This window comes from Aquarana catesbeiana, linkage group LG11, assembly GCF_042186555.1.
Source record: "Aquarana catesbeiana isolate 2022-GZ linkage group LG11, ASM4218655v1, whole genome shotgun sequence".
NCBI classification, from domain to species: Eukaryota; Metazoa; Chordata; class Amphibia; order Anura; family Ranidae; genus Aquarana; species Aquarana catesbeiana.
Window position 1 is genome coordinate 258,502,941 of NC_133334.1, and position 20,837 is coordinate 258,523,777.

Consider the following 20,837-nt stretch of genomic DNA (forward strand, 5'->3'; position numbering starts at 1 on the left):
TTACTGTATAAACGCCCAGCAGTTACAGGGGATTTAGGACTAATTTACATTTCTGCTATGCGTTAATGTCACATTAATGTGTCACAATAATATCACATTAACAGGAGATTGCTAATCACTTCAAAAAAAAGATTGAGACAATTTGTCTCGGCATCCCCTCCATTCTACAGATATCTCCCTCACTTTACACTCTTTGTCCTCCTGTACAATCAAAACTCTTGTTTAACCCAACTACTACAGAGGAAGTCAATAAACTTTTTTCTAACGCCCACCTAACCTCCTGTCCCCTGGACCCCGTTCCTTCTCAAATACTACGGTCACCCTCTGACTCTATCCTACACTCTTTAACTCATATCTTCAACCTCTCCCTCTCTACTGGCATCTTCCCCAACCCTCTGAAACATGCACTAGTCACTCCCATACCAAAAAAGGCCTTTCTGGACCCCACCAATCTTAACAACCTAAGACCCATCTCCTTACTCCCTTTTGCCTCCAAACTCCTTGAACGTTTAGTCTACAAACGACTGAGCGACCACCTCATTGAGAATAACCTTCTTGATCCCCTTCAGTCTGGATTTCGTCCACAGCACTCCACAGAAACTGCTCTCCTAAAACTCACAAACGACTTACTAACAGCTAAAACCAACGGTTATTATTCTGTACTCTAATGCCCTGTACACACGGTCGGATTTTCCGACGGAAAATGTGTGATAGTACCTTGCTGTTGGAAATTCCGACTGTGTGTAGGCTCCATCACATCACTCCATCGGATTTTCTGACACACTTATGCCCCGTACACACGGTCGGATTTTCCGATGGAAAATGTCCGATCGGAGCGTGTTGTCGGAAATTCCGGCCGTGTGTGGGCTCCATCGGAAATTTTCCATCGGATTTTCCGACACACAAAGTTGGAGAGCAGGAGATAAAATTTTCAGACAAAATTCGTTGTCGGAAATTCCGATCGTGTGTACACAAATCCAACGGACAAAGTGTCACGCATGCTCAGAATAAATAAAGAGATGAAGGCTATTGGCCACTGCCCCGTTTATAGTCCCGACGTACGTGTTTTACGTCACCGCGTTCAGAACGATCGGATTTTCCGACAACTTTGTGTGACCGTGTGTATTCAAGACAAGTTTGAGCCAACATCCTTCCGAAAAAATCCTAGGATTTTGTTGTCGGAATGTCCAAACAAAGTCCGACCGTGTGTACGGGGCATTACTCTTGGACCTCTCCACTGCCTTTGATATAGTTGATCACCTCCTCCTCCTCAAAAAACTCAATTTGCTTGGTATCCATGGCTGTGCTCTCCGTTGGTTCGAACCTTAACTATCTCACCGCACCTTCAGTGTCACTTACAACTCTACTTTCTCCTCTCCAACACCTCTTACCGTTTGGGGTCCCCCAAGGTTCTGTCCTTGGACCTCTACTATTCTTGATCTACACGTCCTCCCTGGGTCAGCTGATAGCCTCCCATGGCTTCCACTACCGTTTATATGCCGATGACACCCAAATCTGTGTCTCTACCCCTCAGCTCACCCCATCAATCTCCTCACACATCACTGATTTACTAACAGACATATCAGCCTGGATGTCACACCACTTCCTCAAACTGAATCTAAAACTGAGCTCATAATCTTTCCTCCCCACGTGCCCCTTCCCCTGACTTCTCTGTCAAGATCAATGGCACATCTATCAGTCCGTCCCTACATGCCAGGGTGCTAGGGGTAACCTTAGACTCTGAACTGTCCTTTCAGGCCCACATCCAATCCCTGTCCAAATCATGCCGCCTCCGCAACATCTCTAGAATACGCCCCTTTTTATCTGATGACACCACCAAGCTTCTAATTCACTCCCAGGTCATCTCTCACCTCGACTACTGCAACTCCCTCCTCATTGGACTACCCTTACATACACTACCCCCCTTCAGTTCATAATGAATGCTGCTGCAAGACTCATCCACCTTACCAACCATTCAGTGTCCTCCACCCCTCTCTGCCAATCCCTCCACTGGCTTCCATTCACCCAATAAATAAAATTCAAAGTACTAACAATAATTTACAAACTGTCCTCCACAGCTCTGCCCCCAGCTACATCACTAACCTAGTCCCAAAATACCAACCAAGCCGCTCTCTTCGGTCCTCCCAAGACCTCCTGCTCTCTAGCTCCCTTGTCACCTCCTCCCATGCTCGCCTATAGGATTTCTCCAGAGCTTCTCCCATCCTTTGGAACTCCCTACCCCAATCTGACCGACTGTCCCCTAATCTATCCATCTTTAGATCCCTGAAAACCCTTCTCTTTAAAGAAACCTATCCTGCTTCTAACTAATACACTGTTTCACTTTCTCCATCAGCTCATCCCCCACAGCTATTACCTTTTGTATCAACTGACCCTCCCTCCTAGATTGTAAGCTCTAACGAGCAGGGCCCTCTGATTCCTCTTGTACCAAATTGTAATGTAACTGTAATGTCTGCCTTCATTTTGGTAAGCGCTGTGCAAACTTTTGGCGCTATACAAATCCTGTATAATAATAATAATAATAATTAACATGCATCACATAAAGGCAGCCCAGTGATAATAACGGGCTACTAATGCATTAAATTGCCATGGACGTGTCACAGAATTTTTAGCGCAATGCAGTATGATGCATTACCATGCACTGAAGTACAAAGTCCATGGGGCGACTGGGCCAGGGACAGTCAGGCTGGGGAGGAAAGAGCTAGATGATTCTGGATGTCCTCCAGTCAGGAAATGACTCTACCTGACTTGCTTTAGCTTCTGATGGACATGAGAAGCTCACAGTGTCCAGTAAAATCAGAGAAAATCATTTCAATTTGGTGGAATCGTAATGTAGCCAGCCTACTGCCCAGTACACGCGAGCGGAAATTCCTCCAGCAAAAGTCCGATGAGAGCTTTTGGTCCGAAAATGCAACCGTGTGTATGCTCCATTGGACTTTTGCTGGCGTAATTCCAGCCAGCAAAAGATTGGGAGCAAGTTCTCAATTTTTTGTTCGGAAAAAGTCCCGATCTGAAATTCCGATCGTCTGTACCAATTCCGACGCGCAAAAGTCCTACGCTTGCTCGGAAACAATTTGACGCATGCTCGGATACTTTGGACTCTTGGTCCAATCTTTTTGAAAAATGTTTCCTGGTATGGCCAACCAACGGAGATCAGAGAAGTAATGACATAAGGAACCTCTTTGCTGATGTAGATGCCCCCCTTTCTGTATACATAACATGAGCAGAAAGGGAAGCAAAAAAAAAAAAAAAACAAGGAGCTGGGACTTTTCAGGTGCTAATCATCAGATAAAAATAAATATTAAAGACGTTAACAAGCAATAAGCGTTATTAAGTGCATTATTAAAGTGATACTAAAGGCTGTTTTTCATGGGGGCACCCAAACGCGCTCACTCCCGAGCCGCCCTGTCTGCATCGATTGACACAGAGTGGGTGGCTTGGCCCCGCCCCCCACTCCCTCGTCACAGCATTTGATTGACAGCTGCTTTCGATCTGCTAGGGAGACGGCGTTGAGACCCACTGCTCTAGTGCACATGGTTGGAACGGATCTGGCTCGGGTAAGAAAAATGGGGGGGGTCCTTGGGGAGCTGCAGCACAGAAGGTTTTAAGAATGCATTAAGGTAAAAAAAAAGTGTTTGTTACCCGAGCATTTCAAATTCCTGATAAAATTCCTGATAAAGTGAGAAAGTATCTTGTATTGCTTCCTTTGCGTGAAAATCCCTTGTGTTCCTGCCAGTCTGCCTCTGCTTTCCTATTAAAAACTGACCACGCTAAGCAGGAGAGCACATTGTGGTCAGTTCTCTAGCTGTGCTGGGAACTCAGTATGCTCTCCTCCAATGATCAGACTTGTCCTGACACAACCCTCCCTGTGACAGCCATTTACTGTAAAGTTCAGTGTGCTGTTGCTTCCTCTCCCCTAGCTCTTATGCAGACAACAACAGATGGAACAGAGGGAATGTGATCCCTCATAACAATGGGGAAAAAAAGCATTTATAATGTTTTTTGTTTTTTTTTTACAATATATCTACATCACAAATAATTTGCCTTTCATTTCAATTTTAAACTGAATGAGTTGTTTTACAAGGTGATCGTTTACAATCACTTTAAAGGCCAGTTCACACCACATGCAGTCCAGTGTGGTTTTTGTTTCTGCATCAAAAACGCATGGAAGGTAGGTTATATGGTTTTCAATGGCATCATTCACACCAGTGCTTGCAGTTCCAGTGCGTTCCAGTTCCAGAACAAAAGGTAGAACAGGCTGCATTTTTCCTGCACTGGACTGTACTGGAGCACTGTAAAATGCATCAAAAACATACTGGAATGCACCTAAATGCACAGTGGTGTAGTTGGTAGCACTCTTGTCTAGCAGTAAGAAGGGTCTCTGGTTCGAATCCCAACCACAACACTACCTGCCTGGAGTTTGCATGTTCTCCCTGTGCCTGCGTGGGTTTCCTCCGGGTACTCTGGTTTCCTCCCACACTCCAAAGACATGCTGGTAGGTTAATTAGATCCTGTCTAAATTGTCCCTAGTATGTATGAATGTCAGTTAGGGACCTTAGATTGTAAGCTCCTTGAGGGTAAGGACTGATGTGAATGTACAATGTATATGTAAAGCGCTGCGTAAATTGATGGAGCTATATAAGTACCTGAAATTAAAAAAAAAAATAAATGCACCAAAAATTCACTGGAACACATATGTCCTTAAGAAAAAAAAATGGGGGTAAAATGCACTACACTGCATCAAAAACACACTAAAAATGCATCAAAAATGCACTGGAACGCATCAAAAGCACGCATGCAGAAAAGCATCTGGAACACATCTGGACTGCGTTTCTATGGTGTGAACCAGCCCTAAGGCTTTAATGCAAACTTAGATTGTAAGCTCCTTGAGGGTAAGGACTGATGTGATTGTACAATGTATATGTAAAGCGCTGCGAAAATTGACGGCGCTATATAAGTACCTTAAATAATGATGCAAGGCAAAGCATGCCTCTTCTGCATTAAAATTCCTGCCGGTTTGCCCATTTTTATCTGTGGCCTAAAGTTCCACTTTAATGCACTTGCCTTTAACAATACGCTTCTATTAAGCTTGCTACTAAATTGGCCCCTTTGGATAAATTAAGTAGTTGTTAAAGATAAAGCTTATTATTTTTATATTTTTATTGCTGTTTTGGTTCTTCAATACTTATTTTTATCTGATGATCAGCTCCTGAAAAGTCCCAGTTCTTTGTTGGGTATTTGATGCTATTAGGGCCGAGGCTAGGAGCCCCCTTTAGGTCACGTACATTAAATGAGATTTATATGGGGCCGTTGTTTTAGTACTTTGAAAGACTTTTATTACAGTTGAGCAGGAATGATTTACATTGTATAACCTCTCGAGTGCACATTGTTCCCCATGCTGACCCACAGATTAGATCAGCCAGCTAAGACAAGGCACGTTCGATGCTCCGCACATACGCACTACATGCTGGATGGGCCTAAAGGTGTACATTCCTTTATCTCCGGACATTCTGAAATAATCAAGAGGCAGCAGCATGGTGGCTGAATGATTAGCAGAGTGGGCTCAATTACCAGCAGTCTGCCTGTTACTTGGGGCAGAACCCCCCCCCCCCCCCCTCGGTACCGCTCAGTTAAATTGCATGTAAAGCCAGAACTTTTTTCTGTAGTTTTGGCTAGATTGAAAAAGAGTTAAGCTCACCACCCATGTTACAATCTGACTGTACCGTCTCCTTAAGATCTACCAACAACTACACTACATTACCAAAAGTATTGGGACGCCTGCCTTTACACGCACATGAAATTTAATGGCATCCCAGTCTTAAGCTCGGTACACGCGATGAGATTATCGGACAAATGATCGTCCGTTTTTTGTTTTGCATGCAAGCCTCAGATTGAATCTGATGAGTTTACTAAAGTCACAAAAATTCTCGTATGACAAAATAAAAATTTGGAAGTGATATCACGTCTTGCAATGCATTTGTATTACATTTTCGAATGACAGCTGTACTGATTAAATGAAAATTGTATGATCTAGCATCGTATGAATATTATTTTGTGCATGTCCGATTAAATAATATTGGATGAACTGTCCTGATCGGCTCTCGAAAGCTCTGTACTAACGATCCGATTATTGTACGAATGCTTCGAAAGCGGTATTTTTCTTAGAATTTTCTGATTATGTGTACAGGGCATTAGTCCGTAGGGTTCAATATTGAGCTGGCCCACCCTTTGCAGCTATAACAGCTTCAACTCTTCTTCGAAATTCGTCCACAAGGTTTAGGAGTGTGTCTATGGGAATGTTTGACCATTCTTCCAGAAGCACATTTGTGGGGTCAGACACTGATGTTGGACAAGAAGGCCTGGCTCACAGGCTACGCTCTAGTTCATCTATCAGGTTTAGGTCAGGACTCAGGACAAAGTTGGGATCATGAAATTGTCCAAAATGTCTTGGTATGCTGACGCCTTAAGAGTTTCCTTCACTGGAACTAAGAGGCCAAACCCAACCCCTGAAAAACAACCCCACACCCTAATCCCCCCTCCACCAAATGATTTGAACCAGTGCACAAAGCAAAGTCCATAAAGACAGGGATGAGCGAGTTTGGGGAGTTTGAGGTGGAGGAACGTGACTGGCCAGCACAGAGTCTTGACCTAAACCGGATAAAACACATTTAGGATGAATGGTCAAACATTCCCATAGACACCCTCCTAAACCTTGTGGACAGCCTTCTCAGAAGAGTTGAAGCTGTTATAGCTGTAAAGGGTGGGCCAACTCAATATTAAACCCTACGGACTAAGACTGGGGTGCCATTAAAGTTCACGTGTGTAAAGGCAGGTGTCCCAATACTTTTGGTAATATAGTGTATGTAGTGCAATGGCCTGCCTGACTGAGAACAAATTGATTGGATAGTTTAGGTAGGTCCTCATATTACATAGTTTTGTTTTAGTTAATTGTATAGAGATTGTATGGTCAGATTGTAACGTGACCCTTATATCCCCTGGCAGGTTTTTACACAACTCTGTTTTATTGCAAATTACTTTGGTAGGAATGCCCTGATACCGATACTAAGTGTTTTCATGAGTACTCATGAAAATGCTCCCCAATACCGAAACCGATACTTTGCGGTGCGATTTGCATCCATACAAAATGAATGAGCGCAAATCGCACTGCAAAGAATCGCATGCAATTTTCTCCACAGCTTCTGTGTGTGAACCCAGTAAAGAAAGCGAAGCGCCATGTAGTGCAGCAATAGGACGTCTATTAAAATGTTATAACTCACAAAGTAAATATCTAGTCAAATACATATCTGCAGCGTCCCCATCCTGCCGATGATAGCAAACCACGGCCGCTGGAGGTGCTCACAGGGCTGGAGGAGATGTCCGGCGGTCCACCCCTAAGCTGACATCACTTCCACCCTAAACCCACAAGAGTCCCGCAATGTCTCCTCCGGCCGTGGGAGCACCTCCAGCGGCCGTGGTTTGCTATCATCGGCGGGATGGGGACACTGCAGATATGGATTTGACTAGATATTTACTTTGTGAGTTGTTATAACATTTTATTAAAGCGGAGTTCCACCCTAAAGTGGAACGTCCGCTCATCGGAACCCTCCCCCCCTCTGGTGCCACAACTGGTATCTTTCAGGGGGGAGGGGGGTGCAGATACCTGTCTAATACAGGTATCTGCACCCACTTCCGGGCATAGATAGCTACAGAATAGCCGCAGACACCCCCCCCCCCTGTTGTGTTCTGGGAAACAAACAGTCTCCAGAACAAAACGGGGACCAGTGAAGACGCGCAGCGTGACTCGCGCATGCACAGTAGGGAACCAGGCAGTGAAGCCGCAACGCTTCACTTCCTGATTCCCTGACCGAGGATGGTGGCGGGGGCAGCCGAGAGACGAGCGATCGATCAGCTTCGGCTGCCGACATCGCTGGACCCTGGGACAGGTAAGTGTCCATTTATTAAAAGTCAGCAGCTGCAGTATTTGTAGCTGCTGGCTTTTAATAATTTTTTTTAAGGTGGAGCTCCGCTTTAAACTGCCTATTGCTGCGCTACATGGTCCTTCACTTTTCGGGGTTCACACACACAGCAGCGGTGGGGGAATTCGCACGTGATTCAGATAGGAATTGCACTTCATTCCTGTTCAAATGACATGCGATTCTTTGCAGCGCAACTTGCGCATGTTCATTTTGTATGGACGCAAATCACACCGCAAAGTATCAGTACTCAGTATCGGCGAGTACTTGACTGAAAATATGTCGTACTCGCCAATAAAGGAATGGTATCTGTGAGTCCCTAAATTGGAATGGTATCCGTGAGTCCCTAAATTTGGTATACAACAGAAAAAGAAGATACACAGTGTATGCCAAGTTTAAGATACAATGGTTAGACCAGCCATTTTCAACTTTTTTACCCTATAGGAACCCTTAAAACAACTTTCAGGTCTCAGGGAACCCCTGATAAACCCAATTCACCAGAGGGGAAAATGGCCCTTATAATGGTGGCTAGTGAGAAGAATGGCTCCCTCACAGTGGTGGTCTGGATGCCACATATACAAGCAGATTAAGAGATCAATAGGTTCATGCAGTTGGCTTTGCCAAGTTACATTGACCCAGGACCATATGTAGGTACCATCAGATGGAAGGTCAATCGACCGCAATCCAAAGAACCCCTCGCAACCTCTGGAGAAACCCTTAGGTTCCATGGATATGGTTGGGATGGCTGGACTACAGAAAGTAGCAGACATTTAAGCAGTAGAGGTTCTACAGGATATGCAAATGTCAAGGGCTGCAAAACCACATTTGGGCACTGTGGACTGAAAGGTCAAGGAGAGAAGCAATGAGTCGGGTTTGTTAATGTACAGACCAGAGAGTAAGCATGTCAACTGAGCAACTCAGTCATCTAGTGCCATCGTGGTACATGAAGCAGTCATGTACAGGGAAGAAAAAGTCCATATGAGCAGCACATCTCTGAAGACCCCAGGTAAGAAAGTGTAACAGCCTCAGCCTGGGCTCCAGCCAGGCCACACTCCCAACGCGTTTCAACCCACCCCGCAGCTTAATCTTGGGGAACTAAGGCATCAATGTCTGGTTCGATGGATGTAGCAATTCTCAATTAATTCTCAAGGTGCTCATCAAATATTTCGGTTCTGATTTTGCCATTTTTGTGCTTCATCCTTGAAAAAAAAAAGTTCCTTACAAATATAGGCGCTGCCAAAAACTGATGCCATGAATTGCGATTGTAAAGAGTGGGATATTTTTCTTCGGGAAGCTAAAACTTATAAAAGTCAAGTATAGAGACACTGTCAATTTTTTTGCTCGGCCGCATGTTTTTACTAAGTGTAAATGTATTTTTACAAAAAATCAACATTTTCGGGAATCTTTATGATTTTGTGTTGTGCCGCATTCATAGCCGTCTGGGGCCACATGCGCCCCTGGTCTAGATGAAAGAGCACCAGAGAAGATCAGGAAGGGTTTTCTAAAATATGCTACATTTTCCAAACCCTACTGTATTGATCAACAGTTGTTAATATAGCTGTAAGATACGTCATCCCTTTGACATCTCTGATCCTGGCGCAGATCTCCGTCAGCGAGGGAGGTTGACGTCATTTCCAATAAAGGGCAAGTAAGCATTGCATGAGGACATGCACCGGTAGTTGTTTAGAGGTTTTAGAAAAAGCCGGAGGAGGTAAATCTAAAAGGAACAAGTGTAAAAGGGATCCAAGCATCAAAAAGGTGGTAGATTAAAGTGTGAACAGCTTGTCAATAAAGTTTCATAAGAAGGCAAAGCCAGTATATCTGATGAATCGTACCAAGAGCTTTCTTGCATGTCCAGCATCTATTGTCAGCTGAAGGGTATACAGCAGGGGTGTCCAAACTTTTTTCAAAGAGGGCTCAATTTTATGAAGTGAACATGCGTGAGGACCGACCATTTTGCCTGACATTCTTTGAACCATTAAAATTCGGTCTGTGTTAGTCCGAGCACTAATACACTGCCCAACAAGAATTCTCTTGCCTTTGCGGCTGTGTGTGGTGACGAGATGAGCTTGGGCGTGTTATTTGGATATATATATATATATATATATATATATATATATATATATATATATATATATATATGTATCTTTTGTGGCCCCCAAGGAATCCCAGAGCGCCGCTCAGGACTAAGAATAAGCTTGGACGCGTTATTTGGATATACCGTATGTATCGGCGTATAAAACACGCACCTTTACATTCAGAGGGAAATTTCAGGGAAAAAAATAAAATTTTAAATAAAGAACTGTGAAGCAAAATAAGGGTCAGTGCCCATCAATGCACCCTAATCAGTGCCCATCTGCAGCCTTACCATTGCCATGAATACAGCCCTACCATTGCCATGAATGCAGCCTCACCATTGCCATGAATGCAGTCTCACCATTGCCATGAATGCAGCCTCACAAGTACCATGAATGCAGCCTCACAAGTGCAAGTGCCATGAATGCAGCCTCACCATTGCCATGAATGCAACCTTACCATTGCCATGAATGCAGCCTCACCATTGCCATGAATACAGCCCTACCATTGCCATAAATGCAGCCTCACCATTACCATGAATGCAATCTCACTATTGCCATGAATGCAGCCCCACAAGTACAATGAATGCAGCCTCACAAGTGCTAGTGCCATGAATGCAGCCTCACCATTGTCATGAATGCAACCTTACCATTGCCATGAATGCAACCTTACCAGTGCCATGAATGCAGCCCTACCATTGCCATAAATGCAGCCTCACACCTCACCATTGCCATGAATGCAGCCTTACCATTGCCATCAGTGCAGCCTTATCCATGCCCATCTGCAGCCTTGGAGGGGACAGGGAGGGGGCGGGACGAGCGCCAACAGATTACATACAGGAAAATCTCATGTTTACGCTGCGGCCTCTTTAATACAAAATCCTGCCTCCTATGATAGACAGAACAGTCGTGCAATGCCAGCCCAGGAGACGGGACTTCCTATTATAGAGGCCGCCGAGTAAACAGACCCCTGTCCCCTCCGAGGCATCGCCGATAAATACGGTACATATCTTTTGTGGCCCTGGGGGCCACAAAAGATATATATATCCAAATTACCAGGGGGGCCATATTAAACCAGAATGCGGGCTGGACTTTGAACATTCCTGGTAAATAAAAATTTTGGAGCCGAAACCAAAAATTCAGGATGCACTTGGCCCAAACCAAAATTGAATTTTTTTAAAATAAATAGATATTTTTATAACTAACTATATTATATTCAACTTTTTAATTAATATCATGAATTTAAATTAAATACATTTATTGTCGGCCATTTTCGGCACCTTTTGAAGTAGTGTTAAAAATCCTGCTTGCTGTATTTTTGGTGCATATTTGGCAAATCGCACCAAAAACGCACTTCCCCATTGAAATGCTTCGAAAATGCAGCAAGAACGCATCAAAAATATATCCATGTTACATTTTTTATTAATTTTTTGAGTCAGATGACTATGTAAAAAACACCATAAGCAAGGTAAAATCGTGGCAGAATCTCGGCAAAATTTGGGCACAAGGCTGAAAACCCTATTTTCAGCTGATAATTTTTAGCGGCTGAAATTTCGGTGCATTACTAGTACTGTATGTTGTATTGGTTCTATTTATATTTAAATGAACATATTGAGTTAATGGCAGACTGAAACCATAGTCCCCTGTCAGGTTTTGTTTTTTTTTTGTTTTTTTTTCAGTTTCAAACATGTTTTATTGAAGATGTATATCATATACCAGGGGTAGGCAACCCCCAGCACTGGTGTCACAAGCACGCGAAGTCTCTTTTGTCGGCACTCCACTCCCTCCCCATCAGCAGAGCAGTGCAGGTAAGTGTCGGTAAGACACTAATGCATTCCAATTTCAGAGTTCCCCATGCCACACCTGCACTGAGGGGGAGGCACTGTGCCCCTACACAATGTAAACGATGGGAAACATTGATTGGTTCTCTAACTTTGCTGTAGCTGCGATCGTCAGCTTTTGTGATGGGGAAGAGATTGGGTGCAGTTCTGCTATCACGTACATCCCGTACATCCCAGACATCACATACATCACAGACATCACATACATCCCGTACATCATGTACATCCCATACATCCCGTACATCACAGACATCACATACTGTACATCCCATACATCCCGTACATCACGTACATCACATACATCACATACATCCCATATATCCCGTACATCACGTACATCACATACATCCCGTACATCACATACATCCCGTACATCACGTACATCACATACATCCCGTACATCACATACATCCCATACATCCCATAGATCCTGTACATCCCGTACATCACATACATCCCATACATCCCGTAGATCATGTACATCCCGTACATCACGTACATCCAATACATCCCATACATCACATACATCCCATTCATCACATACACCACGTACATCATGTACATCACATACATCCCATTCATCACATACATCCCATTCATCACATACATCACGTATATCACATACATCCCATACATCACATACGTCCCATATAGGGATGCGCCGATACCATTTCTCATACTCAGTCCTGATGCAAGCAGTGGGCTGACTCTAAGGAGGAGTTATGCAAATATCAAAATGCCTTGATGGGTGGGTGTCCATCTGGAGAAGTGGGTGTTCCTAGGCAGGCTGTATGTGCTGCTAAACCTCCATGATTGAAAAAACTGAAATCCAATGAATGAAAGGGGCGGGCCAAAGACAAGCTCAGGCTGGCGAGGAAAGGCCTAGATCTGGGGTGCCAAGGTTTGCCATCACTGGGCTAGATGATGCTGGATGTCCTCCAGCCAGGAAATGAGGCGGGCTCTATCTGACTTGCCGCAGCTTCTATTGGACATTGTAAAAAGCTCACAGTGTGCGGTGAAATCAGAGTAAGTCATTTCAGTACAGGAGAGGAGCCGGTACAACTGTGCAAGTCTGAAAGGAAGACAGAAGAGTACTGCTTTAAGGGCACATTTTGTATTTGTGGCCGACAGCGAGCAAATTCGAGAAAATCAGCAGGGGAGTCCAGCGATTAACTGCAGGAGGTAGCCCCATTGAAAGCAATGGGAGAATGCGGACACCTGTAGAGTAATTGAAGCGGTTTGCAGGTAATCGCTAAGCGGTGATTACCTGTGAGTGGTCGGCCCTGGACGCAGCCAGTGCTTCCCTGTACTGCTAATGAAACACTGAAAACAAACTGACCAGGTTTTTAACTACTTCCTACTCTATCCCCCCCAAAATAAGAGTTTAATTTTAGATGTACTGTAATTGGCTTCTGACCAGCGATGAACTGATGTCGGGAATATGTGATAGAACATATATTTAAATGATGTCGCAATTATAAAATAAGTCATCAGAATTTGGTCCTTACAGTTCTCATGCACCAGGATCAGCATGTTCTCTGTCCTAATGAATGGTAATAGGACATCGCATAAGGTGTCCTAGGACTGAACCATCCCTTGTGGGACCTAATTTGGAAGATCTCCCAGGTATTACACATTAAATATTAGTTTGCTCTGTTCACTGTTTTCATAAACCATGGCCATTTATCTTTTTCTTTTTTTTTTTTTATATAAAATACCATTTACACCTTTTTTCATTTTCCCAATCCTAATATTGCTGATCTCCAGCACCCTCTTTCCACCACTTCCTGTCTATATGCACTGCAGCGTCGCTACACAATACAGCTCCGGACCTGCTCACTGATGATGATAACAGTGAACCATGCCTGTGCAATGTGTGTCTGCCCAGCCAACGGGGAGTGCTTGTGACAGGGTGACAATGCAGGAGAACATTTGCGGGACAGGGACTGAGCGTTGTCACCCTATAACAGGAAGTGTCCAAACAAAGACCTTTAATTAAAAGAGATTTATGGGGTTTTTTTTGTTTTTTTTTTAGAATCATACTCACCCAGATGGTGCATCTGTCCCCTGGTGCCTCTAACACTGAGAACTGAGCGATCGAACACCAATGATCGCTTGGCTCTCACAGCTCCGTAAGCAGAGAGCTGCTGCAGTAAGCAGCTCTCTGCTCTGTCATCCCCCCCGCCCCCAATGCTCACTGGAGCACTGGGCTGTGGAGGGGAGGGGGTGGAAGCAGCCAACTCAGGCTCTCAGTGGTTTGCTGGGAGGCTGAGCCGGGTGCCGGTCCAAGCATGTGGGCGGACCCCAACTCCATTGTCACGATCTTGCCCAAGCCCGGACTGGCTCTGTGACATCAGCTGACAGCGCTTCAGCCCGCTGTCTGATGAAAACGGGTCACAGGAGTGCAGAACGAACTGCACTCCTGTAATCCACAGGTGGTGTACAGCCAAACAAGCTTTGGCTGAACTTCTCCTTTAAAGATGTGTGTGGCTATAGATGCACATAGCCCGGCTCAGAAATGAGCATGCATGTCTGCCCTCCTAGCAAGCAGCTTGCAGGGGGGTAGACACAGAATAGGAGGAGTGAACAGCGCCAGCAAGGGACCCCAGAAAAGGAAGTTTGGGGCCGCTCTGTGCAAAAATATTGCACAGAGCAGTTAGGTACAGTATAACATGTATTTTAATAAAAAAAAAACCTTTACAAATGCTTTGGAAACACATTAGATGCTACTTCAGGTAGGATTTGTAAATCGCATGTCATACTGGTGTGACCGGGGGGCTTAAAGCTGCAGATTTTAAATGATTTAAAACGTTCAGAATTATATTATCTTGATCATGGTAGTGTTTGGAGTTATATCTACTCTAAGTCTGAATTCACACTTATGCAATATGAATGGGTGCGATTCTCATGAGGATTTTTGCTGGAGTTCAGTGCAATTTTGCGTTGAGATTTGTGCTAAAGACAATGCAAATTGAATGCGTTTTCGGATGGGATTAACAAACAGACTTGGGGGGGCACACCCTAACAATGCATTACATTAAAGATGGTGCTGCTAAAAGACCATACAAACAGAACAATGTGTGCATGCGTGTGTAATTTCCTGTTCGTTTCTTTCGGATGGGATTGGGCGCAGCTGCGATTTCTGCAAGGAGGGAAATATGTAAAGATCTACACAGAAAAAGCAGCATTCGCACACATCTGAACACTAGATGCGATTTCATGTTGGTTTCCATTGATGTCTATGGTGAGGAAAATAGCAGTAAACTCGCACAGGACCCTTTTCGTTTCTGCCTCGCATTCGCATAGCAATCACTACACATAGATGTGAACGACCATCATTTAACAGAATGTGTTTTTGGATGACATGCGAATCAATGCTTTTTGTAAAGCATCAATTTTACAACAAATTCGCATCAGTATGAACCGCCATTAAAACAGACTAATGCCCTGTACACACGGTCGGATTTTCCGACGGAAAATGTGTGATAGGACCTTGTTGTCGGAAATTCCGACTGTGTGTGGGCTCCATCACACATTTTCCATCAGAATCTCTGACACACAAAGTTTGAGAGCTTGCTATAAAATTTTCCGACAACAAAATCCGTTGTCGGAAATTCCGATCGTGTGTACACAAATCCGACACACAAAGTGCCACGCATGCTCAGAATAAATTAAGAGACAAAAGCTATTGGCTACTGCCCCGTTTATAGTCCCGACGTACGTGTTTTACGTCACCGCGTTTAGAACGATCGGATTTTCCGACAACTTTGTGTGACCGTGTGTATGCAAGACAAGTTTGAGCCAACATCCGTCGGAAAAAATCCATGGATTTTGTTGTCGGAATGTCCGATCAATGTCCGACCGTGTGTACGGGACATTAGACAAAAAAAGAATGGGATGAGTAGGCGGAGCTGGGAACCTAAATGCAGATATCTCACATCTGGGGTCCGTAAAAGATATAAGGAGCAAGAAGGAGATCCACTGAAATATATCAATGTTGGGTGGAGAGCAAAAATAACAAAATGCTAAATCCACACCAACTGCAGAAAGGCGCCTGAGGCTGGAGGTATAAAATAGGAGCTTTAGAGGGGTTGGAGGTATAAAATAGGAGCTTTAGAGGGGTTAGAGGTATAAAATAGGAGCTTTTGAGGGGCTGGGGGTATAAAATAGGAGCATTAGAGGGGCTGGAGGTAAAAAATAGGAGCATTAGGGAGGTTGGAGGTAAAAAAAAGAGCATCAGAGGGTCTGGAGGTATAAAATAGGAGCATTAGAGGGTCTGGGGGTATAAAATAGGAGCATTAGAGGGTCTGGATGTAGAAAATAGGAGCATTAGAGGGGCCGGGGGTATAAAATAGGAGCATTAGGGAGGCTGGAGGTATAAAATAGGGGCATTAGAGTGGATGGAGGTAACTAATAGGAGCAATACAAGGGCTACAGGTATAAACGTGAACATTACAGGGGCTGGAGGTATAAAATAGGAGCATTGGAGGGGCTGGAGGTATAAAATAGGAGCATTAGAGGGGCTAGAGGTATAAAATAAGAGCTTTTGAGGGGCTGGAGGTATAAAATAAGAGCATTAGGGAGGCTGGAAGTATAAAATAGGGGTATTAGAGTGGATGGAGGTAAAAAATAATAGCATTAGGGAGGCTGGAAGTATAAAATAGGGGTATTAGAGTGGATGGAGGTAACAAATAGGAGCAATACAGGGGCTGGGGGTATAAAATATGAGTATTAGAGGGGTTGGCGGTATAAAATAGGAGCATTAGAAAGGCTGGAGGTATAATACTAGAGCATTACAGGGGCTGGGGTTATAAAATAGGAGCATTAAACGGGCTGGAGGTATATAATAGGAGCATTAGGGGGGCTGGAGATATAAAGTAGGAGCAATAGAGAGTCTGGAGGTAAAAAAAAAATAGGTACATAGAGAGGCTGGAGATATATAATAGGAGCATTACAGGAGCTGGAGGTATAAAATAAGACCATCACAGGGGCTGGAGGTATAAAAATAGGCGCATTAGAGAGGCTAGAGGTATAAAATAGAGTTGATAAAAGAGGCTGAAGGTGTAAAACAGGAGCATTAGAAGGGCTGGAGGTATAAAATAGGAGCATTAGGGAGGCTGTTAATCTGGAAGAGGTAGAAAGGACGGAGGCTGCTTTGTCACAATTGAAGTCTCCAGAGAAAAGCGCTTATTGCAGCCTCACATGCAAGGCCCATATTAACTCTTGGATTAGGCCACTGGTACCTGTAGGTTTCTGGCTAATGGGGAACTATAAATGCCAGCTTGGTCTTCAATGCAGGGACTTCGGGAGCAGCTAAGGACTGACCAGTTACTTATCTCTACTATAGATTAACACGCTACTTCAATATTAAAGAAACATCCAATTCATGCTGCTACCAAATTACAACACCCAGGTCAGTAGCTTTGATCCCTACATGACCTGATCACCGCCACTTTCCTTGAAAAATCTCTGCAAAACCTTTCACAAAGTCCCAGAATACTGAACCGTTCACTTTAAGAGATATATCATGGCAGCCACCTGTTTCAGCTGTAAAAACTGGAAGTGATTTGTTACATTTTGCCACAGTACTTTAAATCTTCGTTTAAAAGGGCCATTTAAAGCGATCCAAATAAACGGGCAAAGTGCAGTGATTGGGTTCAAAGTGCAGTAATCCAGCAACCAATCGCATTTCCATTTACTGCAGTCACATGGGAAAAAGGAAGAAATCCTACTGGCTGCAACGGTTAGTGCAGTGTGCTCATAAGAACTGCACACTGAGGGAATAAAAATGGGACAAAGTTTTATTTTTAAAGGGTTTTTATTTATTTGTATGTCTCCCCCCTCATCTAATGACACCCCCAAGGTGCCCAAATACCCATGCACACATCAAGTTTACAATTTACTATTATACCATTCTAATGTAATATCTGCATCTCTCTTACAATATTCAACATCAGCAACATTTGGAGAATAAGCGTCCCTTATGTCAGGCAGCTTAAACTGTGCCAGTCTGTGCCACCACAGCTCTGCCATTTACCCCACAGATGGCAGCAAGAACAGCAACTTCTGAGACAAGAACCAGCACAGGTGCTCATCAATTTTTTGCCAACGATAGGAAAGAAAATGTATTTGATGGCAGAATTTTTTAGTGACGGCTACCCCATGTGCCTCTGGATCGTGCAGAATCAGGAGTCCTTGTGCAAACATAGGCCCAACCAGCAATCCTCCATCTGTTCCCTGCCAAGCAGGGCTGGTATTACTGCCACCCCCAACATATCACCAAAAATCCTGAGGTTTTCTCAGATTCAGCTTATGTCTGGTCATCCTGCCACCCTTCTCTGTTGCCCATCATCCTGCTGTACTCTTACATGCCTCAACACATTGCCATCCACCCCTGGGCTCAGCACCCCTGCCATCCTGCCCCAACCATCTGCCATCCTCCCCATGCCCAGTCACTGCTGTCTTCCCCATTTCCCAGGGCATCCTGCCCAAGCACCTTGTCATCTATCTCAAGCCCCACCACCCTGACACCCTTCTCCATACCAGCTTGCCACCTTATCCATACCCCTACTACCCCCCCTATACCCCTGCTATCCTCCATACCCCTATCAACCTACCCCATACCCCTTCCTATCATCCACCCTATATCCCTGTCATCCCCTGCAATCCCCCATATCCCTTCCACCACCTGTCCCTGTGATCCTCCATACCCTGTCACCCCCACCCCTTGTGATCCTCAATACTTATTGCATCCACCATACTCCTGTGGTTCTATATACCCCTGCCACCCCCTATACTCCTGTAAACCCCTCCATACCCTAGTCTCCCACCATACTCCTGCGATTCCCCATACCCCTGTCATCCCCCTATGCCCTTGTGATCCCCCATACTCCATCACCCTCCATCCCTTGTGATCCTCCAAAATCTATGCATCCCCCACACTCCTGTGATTCCATATACCACTGCCACCCCCTATACTCCTGTGATCCCCCTCTTCACTAGTCTTCTCCCATACTCCTGTGATTCCCCATATGCATGCCATCCCCCTATGCCCCCGTAATCCCCCATACCCTGTCACCCCCCCCCCACCCCTTGTGATCCTCTAAAGCCTATGCCACCCCCCATACTCCTGTGATTCTATATACCCCTGTCACCCCCTATACCCCTGTGATCCCCCGATATCCTAGTCATCCCCCATACTCCTGTGATTACCCATACCCCTGCCATCCCCCTATACCCCGTGATCCCCCATGCCCATTACCCCTCACCCCTTGTAATCCTCCAAAGCCTATACAATCCCCCATATTTCTGTGATTCCATATACCCTGCCACCTCCTATACCCCCGTAAACTCCCGTTCCCTAGTCTTCTCCCATACTCCTATGATTCCCTATATGTCTGCGGTCCCCCTATGCCCCCTTGATCCCCCATACCCTGTCACCCCCCACCCCTTGTGATCCTCCATACCTATGCCATCCCCAATACTCCTGTGATTCCATATACAACTGCCACCCCCAATACCCCTGTGATCCCCCCATACCCTAGTCTTCCTCCATACTCCTGTTATTCCCCATACCCCTGCCATCCCCTTATGTCCCAGTGATCCCCAATACCCATCACTCCCCACCCCTTGTAATCCTCCAAAGCCCATGCCATCCCCCATACTCCTGTGATTCCATATACCCCTCCCTCCCACTATACCCCTATGATTCCCCACATACCTGTGATCCTCATACCCCAGCTATCCCCCATGATCCCCCCATTCCTGTGATACCCAAGCCTCTGCTATCCTCAATGATACCCTCATAGCCTTATGATCACCCCATATCCCTAGGTATGTTATCCCCAATATTCCTGCGACCCACATACCAGTTTGATCCCCCATACCCCTGTGCCCCCAACTCTATACCCCTGGGCCCTTTCCTTATACCCCTGCACCCACCTATCCACCTGTGCCCCCCATAGCCCAGCCATCCCTCATATTCCTCACATCCTCTGTGCCCCTCATCCTTCTGTGGGATCCCCTTTATTTTGATGACCCCCTATAGCTCTGTGTCACCCCAATACTGTCTCTCCCACACACCCCAATCCTCAGTAGGTGTCGGTCGGGGGACCCCTCTCTGCCCCTTGTACCCCCGATCCCCGCAGTCAGTAGGTGTCGGTCGGGGGACCCCTCTCACCTCCATCGGAGTAGGTCTCAGTGCCGTAGCCATCCTGCAGCCCGTTGGTCCAGGTGCCCTCGTACTTGGCCCCGGTGCCGGTACACTCCCGTACCCCGTAGCGCCCCTTGAAGCCGTTGGTCCACTCTCCCCGGTACAGCCACTTGCCCTTGCTCTCCAGGCCGATGCCGTGCCGCTTGCCCTGCGCCCAGGTGCCCCGGTAGGTGTTCCCACTGGGCCAGGTGTAGACCCCGAGCACCTCGAAGCCGTGTGACCAGGAGCCGCTGTACTCGCCCTGCCCCTTGGGACCCGTACAGATGCCGTGCCCGTGAGCCTTGCCATCCTGCCAGCCTCCGCAGTACGACCCCCCGTCATCGAAATTAAATCTGCCCCCACTGGACATGCATGTAACTGGCCGGGGCCACTGCACCGAGATCAGGGGCCCCTCCGATGCTGCATGCTCAGATCCCCGGCGGGCGCCCCAGCAGACCGGGGAGGGGGGGAGGAGGGGGGGAGAAGAGCGGAGGAGGAGCGGGAGGAGCAATGCAGCTACCCGTCCGGGAGAAAACGCCCCCACCGCCACAGCCAATGGGAGAGACGAGGGACACACCGGACCCGAGATGCCCCAATCCTATAGCTGATACCCCCCGGTATAGAGGATACCCCTCACGTATAGAGGATATCCCTCCGGGTATGGATGATGCCCCTCCGGTATAGAGGATACCCCTCCGGTATAGAAAGATGCCCAATTCTATGAAAGATTTACCCATCC

The 20,837-nt window shown here is 45.7% G+C and overlaps 1 protein-coding gene across 1 annotated transcript in view; it reads right to left on the reverse strand.

The window, feature by feature from the left end:
- Positions 1-20,590, reverse strand: part of JPH3 (junctophilin 3) — a 159,490-nt gene extending 138,900 nt beyond the window's left edge. The window contains exon 1 of the mRNA XM_073605721.1: positions 20,087-20,590. Coding sequence (XP_073461822.1) covers positions 20,087-20,468 — 382 coding nt within the window. The 5' untranslated portion in view covers positions 20,469-20,590. The remainder of the gene's footprint in view (positions 1-20,086) is intronic.
- Positions 20,591-20,837: the final 247 nt, after the last annotated feature.